Genomic DNA, 7,628 nt, shown 5'->3' with positions numbered 1-7,628 from the left:
TTTTCCTGAAAAATGATTCACTTAAAACCTCCAAGACATTCGCTATCGAAGTAAAAGATGACTGTGTGTGTACTTTTTCAGAAAGAACTGGATGAAATTTGGTCACATAAATATAGGCAAAAGAAAGCAGTCAAGAATCAATCAGATATTTGTGACTACATAACCAATATATTTTATTATTTTTAGAGTTATGATGCTACATACTTGGGTAAAAGGTTATCATTTTGTGATTTTAGTAAAATAACACAATTAGAGCTTTCCAATCACAATAAAAAGCTTCAAAAACATAATGGCATCTGATAAATCTCTAAAAAAAATAAAAAAAAAATGGCGACGCAGTGCATGCGACTTAAAAAAACAATTAAAAATGTAAGAAGTTTTGTAAATTAAGCTGTTATATAGGAAATACTGAACAATAAAAAAAACATATTTTTTGTTGAATTTAAGATAACTCCGACTCCAACTCCGACTCCGGATTATCAGAAATCTTCGGCTCCGACTCCGACTCCAGCTCTTAAAATTTAGCCGACTCCGGCTCCGACTCCGACTCCAGCTGTTCGAGTTTTGACGACTCCGACTCCGACTCCGACTCCAGGTCCCCAAAAAGACCCGACTCCACCGACTCCGGCTCCGACTCCGACTCCGACTCCACAGCCCTGATTTTGACATTCTACTTTCGTTCGTTTCAAATACAAGCGATTGAGTGCTACGCAAAGTCACTCACACAGCCATCTCTCAAAATACATTCGCTCAGAGAACGGTCGTTTGACATTCTACCGAGATTCTCACCCATGATCGCATTGAAATAATGATGATTTTGTTGTTTTTTTTAAATTTTGATGCCGGTGTGCTCTTTTGTTCTATCTAGATAGGAATCTCAGCAAGCTTAGTACAAGAGAGCTCACGGGCATCGATAAACCGTCATCAGGGGTGACATTGGATCTGGGGTCAGCAATTTTGTATGACCCAATCTACCCCTCCAGACCAATGGTCACCCCTGATCACGGTAGTCAAATATGTAAGCCAAGACCGGTTTGTTCACTTTTGTTTGCCAAACCTTTCGAAAACTATGCAGCATGGAGTCTGGATTCATTTGATTACTTTTCATGAGATGTCATCGGAATGTTTGCAACCAATTTTCATAAACTCCCCTCGGCTTGACAAACCACATATGCACCCTACTGGGACAAAGTAATTTGCTTTCGCCCTCCTGTAGCGAAACTTCCTGTCGGTTGGATGCAACAGGACAAAGCAAGGTATTGATTTAATATTAATTCCGTTTCAAATTCGTCGTCACTAGCTAGCCGCTGGTGGGGGAGGTCAATTTCCATGCACCAATAATGGCGCACTCATACAAGCACAAAATTGAGCGTCACGGGCCATTGATTGAATATTGAGATTCTGCCCGTGTGAACACCGGAAATGTGGAACCGGAATCAGCGTTGCTGTAGCTTGCAGCAATCCTCAACACGGTTCACGTTTAGTGAACATGAACTCTCACAGGTTGCCGGTCATTGATTTTGCACGCTCGTGTTAAAAGATCGTCAGCTGTGTGCTATTTTGTGACAACGACCATTTAGTACTATTCGAGAAAATCGATTTTTAAAGTTTGATGATAAATATTTTCAAAACTATGAATGGTAGAGCCAAACTTTTTGAAGCAATCGGTTCGTATACTATCGCTTAACAAACGCTCCAAGTTTCATCTAATTTGGTTACACCAGTTAAAAGATACAGTAAATTATGTAATCAAAAATCTGAAAAGCACGTGTCACAAGTGTATTTCGAAAGTAAAATTGTACTACGTGTCACAAGTGTGCACAGAATTTCCATACAAACTACAATAGATTTAAATCAATAGTTTAACCGATTTAATCAGTATATCATAAACAAAAGATTGCATTGCCTTCAGAAAATGTGTATACATAAAACATAAATTTGTGAAAAACAAGAAAAAAATTCCACATTTTCCAACAACATGTATGACGTGTCACAAGTGTACACGATCATTTTGATGATAAATTGGTCTATGTCACAAGTGTGTATTGCGATATCCGGGAAACGGAAGCGAGTTTCCAAAATCGGGTTAAAGCATCTTGTAGTGTTTATTAAGTAGAGCAAAACATCATCATTAACTCATTTTCGACCAAAATGGTCTATGTCACAAGATAGCACACAGCAGACGTGATGGAGAAAATGGAAACACACGCACACACAGAAAAAAAAGAAAAAATAATTTTGTAAGGTTGAATTTTTTTGTTGAATTTCACCTCATTTTTGAGCAAATCTACATAAAAAGTGTGTGAAAATGTAAACCTGATGAAAATTCATCAGTTACATCAGTTTTTGATGTAACATTACACATTTTTTTCGACACAAAATCTGTCCCTATTTCCTGATGAATATTACCATCATTTTTTTCTGTGCATGCTACTGTCAGTTATTAACAATCAATGATTGTTATTAAACGTGAAAGCCTTGACATACACGCATCTGGAGAGTAATTATCATAATTTCTGCATCAAGCTTCAATTGCTTGCCCTTACAGTGTCGGTGTTTATACATGGATCAACAAGCTCTATGCACTAACTCAATACTCAATACTCAACTAATCCTGGGTTTGTTCAAACAAACACAGCAAAAATACTCAATTACTCAACTTTGCAGGCATGATGCAACGACAAGGTCCAGTCATTCTGGCAGCAGCATTCAACCGAAATCATTCACCTCAGTTGATTTTTATAGCACACATAAATTGCCTCCCCGTGGTCAAACAAGTGAACCTACACATCACGCGCCTTTACCCCTCATAAATGTCATCGATATCACTGAAATCTTGCAATTTATAATTTTATTTGTGGCGCAATGCCCTCCCTACACATTACACACCAAAAGTCATACATTCAATAAGTGCCAGAAGTACAGAGTACTTGTACCTTTTTTGTGTCTATTATGCGAAATCTTTTTATTGTTATTGTTTCAATTACACATAGGTCCAGTTTGCATACTAGTTCAACTATAGAGACAACAACCCTAATATATTAGAGTGAGAGGTTATGTTTATGCATATTGTTACAAAAAGGTTTCCAACTCGGTCTCCAACTTTTCAGTCAACTCTCTGCTGGAGCAAAAAGACGTACCTCTGCCAACCTCATAAAAAGAACAGCACCGTTTGTTCGTGCTTTATCGGACCCATATCGAATTGTTGTCCCATGTTTTATGGGTCGATTCACGGTGCGAGCTGACATTCGGCTCCTAAAACCACCAACTTCATCCAGAACTAGGGGAGATGGGGGTAAGACGACCACCCTAAGGGAGAAGTCTTATAAAATTTACACAACAGATTATTTTGATCTCAAATTACGTACATATTGTTCTACTAGTAGTCCATTATAGAAATGACATAAATTAGTTGGTCTAAAAACCAATTTTCAATACTTTTCAGCAATTTTAAAAAAATAATTGAAATCGTATATATATGAAATACACGGGGTAAGACGGTCAGTGCTATAAATAACTTAATAACTTTGCTAAATCCACCCAAATACCTAAATGGTTGGTTGAACAGACTTCTCTGAACATCATAACTATTTTGGTTGAAAAAAGCTAGTTTCAAATGTGAAGAAAAATGCTGTTTGAAAAATTTCCTATTTTGGCTCAGTGAATTTCATATTATTGCGACCACATTTTATGAAAAATTGTGAATTTCTACTACAAAACAAACACAATTTGATGCAAAATTATTAGTTTGTGTGTTTCGATTAGAATAAGTAAATCAAAATTATGTAAACAATATTAAATTTGCGATTTTTATGAAAAGCTTGATAGGATTTCATACTATTCAATGAGTTTTGCTATATCACAGTAAAGAATGTTGTCGAAACGGTAGTTTACAGCATTTTGATTAAAAATGAATAGTTTTATTGAAAATGCTTTACCTTATCTACAAATAGGTCCTAATAGTCAAAAAACCGTCAAAAATATAACCTATATCAAATAAAATTTACAAATTACGGGTGGCCGTCTTACCCCCGGAGGAGGTGGCCGTCTTGCCCCCAAATAAATTTTTTTTAAACATTTTTTGCAAATAGTTCATTGCATTTTTTAAACTTTTCAGAGGGACATAATCTAGAGAAAACTTCAATTTAACATGAAAAAATATTTAAAGACAGGAAAACATATTGTTATCTAACACAAATGCCTGAGTTGTAATTCATGAAAATTACATCCATTTTCAAGTTCAAAAATTATTTGTTTATTTTAAGCTATTTTTATACTATTTCAAACAATATGTTTGGCAATGGTGACTCCCTATGCATTGTTTAGCATGATGAACAGTATTGCTAAACATTTTAGTTATATTCATTAGTATACTTATTAAAACAGTGGGGTGGCCGTCTTACCCCCAGCTCCCCTACTCTGTGCTCTGGGCGAAAAGTGGTAGGCTCTACGAAAGGCCACCTCATGAGATGAGGAACGGGACAAGACTGAACGGACCATTAAGTACACAAATTTATGCACTTTGGCAATAAAGATATCGGGACTCGCCCAAGAGTTCGGACCTTTGCGACGTTTTTTTGGACCTCGGGAAGCAATGAGACCATCGTCATCACGGGGAATACTTTGCTGGCATTGCATTGGTGGCACGCGTTTGGGTGGTTACGTTTTTTGTCTTGTAGGGTAAAATTTATCTGGAATCATCATTTTATAATTTTTAAATATAAGGGACCATTCATAATCCACGTGGACACTTTTTTGTAAATCTCACATTTGGAATTTGGGCTCATGAGGTTTCAATAAATTTAAAATCAATTTCAAGTAGGTACATAGTTTGTTTTGAAAACAATCAATATGTATTCGCTCACTAAACAACGTTATCGAACTTTTTGTGAACTTTAACCTATAAGTCAATGCTTTCACCATGAAACATCTTCGCTGAAAGCGGAAAATTACCAAGTTTAGTCCTTCGGTAGACTGAAGCAAAAACATTTTCTTTCTGCCTCTGCCCGACTCATTCGGTTATCTGATTGGCGGCAAGGGAGTCATTTGGGAAATTATCACCACATCAACAAACAGCAACAAAAAAATCAAAACCATTTCCAATCTGTGGCAGTCGCACTATCCATCACTGTCGACAATTCGAGCAAAGTTCTAAGCGGGTTGGGAAAAGGGCTGACGAAATTTTCCAATTTTCCTTAGCCTGGCACATTCTTACACAGCTTCTTGTAACGCTTTTCCATGCAACTATTGATTTCCTGCAAGCAGAATTCGTGCCAACGAAAACAAACGATCCCATCGTGTGGAGATCATTTATCACGCCGAAGAATTCAATTTCAAAAGACGAGTGAAGGAAAATTTGGCGTGACTGGAGCAAACACTTCTGGTTCAACCATTCCCCCACCCAATGTTAAGTGGGGAAGGCGGGGCAACTCAACCCAAATATTTTTTTTTTCTTTCGCTGATGGTTGGTGGGAGATTTGAACTTGCTGTTCTGATTGGAAATTGAAAGCAGCTGACGAACGTCTGGTGGTGACAAAACGTTGAAAGCAATTTGCTGGCAATGCTTCTGGCTTTTGCCAAAAATATGATTGATGAGTGGTCGAACTGGGGGGATGTTCAGAACTGAGCTTTAACTTCTCTCATTTGGAGAAAATTTTACATAAATAAAAAAAAACATTGCAAGAATGATTACGATTTTGAAAACAGGATACATGATGTCAGGTGAAAAATTTCTAGAGTATTAAGGTGCCAAATAGAAACTAATGTTACTACCTTAGTTTAACCCAGAGTTATTGTATGTTAATCATTAGATTTTTAATGTGACAGTAAAATAATTAACACTCAGATCGTTCTCAAATATTTTTTTATTAAATTTTTCTGTAAATCAACAATAAAAAATCAATTCCTACCTCATTATGCTTGTTGGATGTCGATAATACTTTACAAAAATATTACTTACACGTGAAAGCTAAATAAAAAAAATCGCTCACAGTACCGAAAACAAACAATAAAAAAAAAATCTTCCAAAATATTAAGATCTCCTCTTCCTTGCATCTACCTAGCTAACATTCTAGTACCTTATCACTTAGAACAACCTATTACGCACTAACATTGACGGAGAAGGAAGCCAGTGCGTCACCTTGGCGTGTGACCACCCGCACCTGGTACTGGCCAATGTCCTCGAACGAGCACTTGGCAATGGTGAAGGTGTACTTGTTGTCCTTCTTCACGAACCGGTACCGGTTGGAGGACTCGTTGATCGGCTCGCCGTCCTTGTACCACTCGAGTTTGGTCGGAGAGTCGTACGTCTCGCAGGTGAACACGGCCTTCGCACCGTCCAGCACACTCAACGAGGCCGGGAACTTGGCGAAGGTCGGCGTGTCCTTCTGCTCGCTGCTCGACAAAACCGTAATGGTACAGGAACTGAAGCTCTCTCCGCCCTTGTTGAACGCCTCGCACGTGTACGTACCGGCGTCCTCGGGGAAGATTTCAGGAATATGCAGCGAGTAAACGTCGCCGTCGTTCAGATATTCAAAGTCGGGGGTGTTTTTGATTTCGCGATTGTCGTGCAGCCAGATCACGTTGAACGGATCCGGGCAGGAAATGTTGCAAACGATCGTTACTTCCGAGCCGTCCTTGTAGTAACCGGACTCGGCGTGCTTGTTGATGATCGGGGCCTTGGACGAGCCACCCTTCTTTTCCGGTCGGGCAGTGCCAGCTGGTCCCTCTGTTGAAAGAGCAATATTAGTAATTCTTCTCGGACTACCTTATTCAACTCACTCTTCACATCGAGCACACACTGCGTTGAGGTTTCTCCCATGGAGTTCTTCGCTGTGCACACGTACGTGCCAGAGTCCTCCGGGAACAATTCGTTGATTCGAAGGCTAGCGATGCCGGATTTGTACTTGATGTCAATAACAGCCGAAGAGGTCAGCTTCTTGCCGTTCTTGGTCCATACGATCTGAGGCAGCGGATCGCCGCTAACGTGGCAGTTCAGCTGCAGTGGTTCGCCGTCGGACGCGACAACGTCCTTCAGTTTTCTGGTGAAGTCCGGTGGGCACATCATGCTGTCCGATTTCAGTGCTGTTAAAAAGGAAAAAAAAAATACATTAGCAAGGTCTACGACAAGCTTTCTCCAGTTGACAACATACGCAATAGCTCGCGGGTCGACTGGCGGGATCGTGCATCTGGAGGTCCGAGTTGTTTCGATGGAGCGGCCTTGGCTTCCGGTTTCTTTATCGATTTCTTGCCATCAGCCTTCGGCTGTGGATGATCAAACTGGCGGCGGCGATCTTCAACGATAACGACGCAGCTGGTTTCAGCCTTTCCAAGCGGGTTGACGGCAACGCACTTGTACTCGCCCGAATCGTCAACCTTGGTGTCGATGATCTCCATCGTTACAACGCCATCGGTGTGCGTCATAGCGTACTCGAATCGGCTGAGCTCGCGTCCATTCTTGAACCACTTGACGGTTGGCACAGGCTTTCCGCTAAGACAACACAACAGCTTGCAGGTATCTCGCAGCTGCATGACACGAGGACGCAGAGCAAAGGTGAACACCGGAGCGGCATCGGATTCTTCCTGCCACATTGGCCGTGGGCTTGGTTCACGCTTTCTGACGGTGAGAG

The 7,628-nt window shown here is 40.0% G+C and overlaps 1 protein-coding gene across 1 annotated transcript; it reads right to left on the bottom strand.

Moving 5' to 3' along the window:
• Positions 1–5,846: 5,846 nt before the first annotated feature.
• Positions 5,847–7,622, bottom strand: LOC128092381 (myosin light chain kinase, smooth muscle-like). The gene is made up of 3 exons (XM_052706105.1): positions 7,152–7,622; positions 6,781–7,083; positions 5,847–6,727 (listed from the first exon to the last, which is right to left on the bottom strand). The coding sequence occupies exons 1-3, from the start codon at positions 7,588–7,590 to the stop codon at positions 6,099–6,101; spliced, it is 1,371 nt and encodes a 456-aa protein (XP_052562065.1). The 5' UTR covers positions 7,591–7,622; the 3' UTR covers positions 5,847–6,098.
• Between the last annotated feature and the right edge of the window lie 6 nt (positions 7,623–7,628).

The sequence above is a fragment of the Culex pipiens genome, chromosome 1, assembly GCF_016801865.2.
Source record: "Culex pipiens pallens isolate TS chromosome 1, TS_CPP_V2, whole genome shotgun sequence".
In the NCBI taxonomy this organism is placed as follows: Eukaryota; Metazoa; Arthropoda; class Insecta; order Diptera; family Culicidae; genus Culex; species Culex pipiens.
The sequence above is the reverse complement of the archived record's forward strand: the minus strand, read 5'-3'. Positions and strand labels throughout refer to the sequence as shown.

What these genes read in the sequence shown, in the direction of transcription:
- LOC128092381 (XM_052706105.1), bottom strand. Translation starts at nt 7,590, where the DNA reads ATGTGGCAGGAAGAATCCGATGCCGCTCCGGTGTTCACCTTTGCTCTG. An exon ending in GTCGACCCGCGAGCTATTGC is followed by an intron (nt 7,084 to 7,151) that starts GTATGTTGTCAA and finishes CCTTTTTAACAG; the next exon opens with CACTGAAATCGGACAGCATG. An exon ending in GTGTGTGCTCGATGTGAAGA is followed by an intron (nt 6,728 to 6,780) that starts GTGAGTTGAATA and finishes CTCTTTCAACAG; the next exon opens with AGGGACCAGCTGGCACTGCC.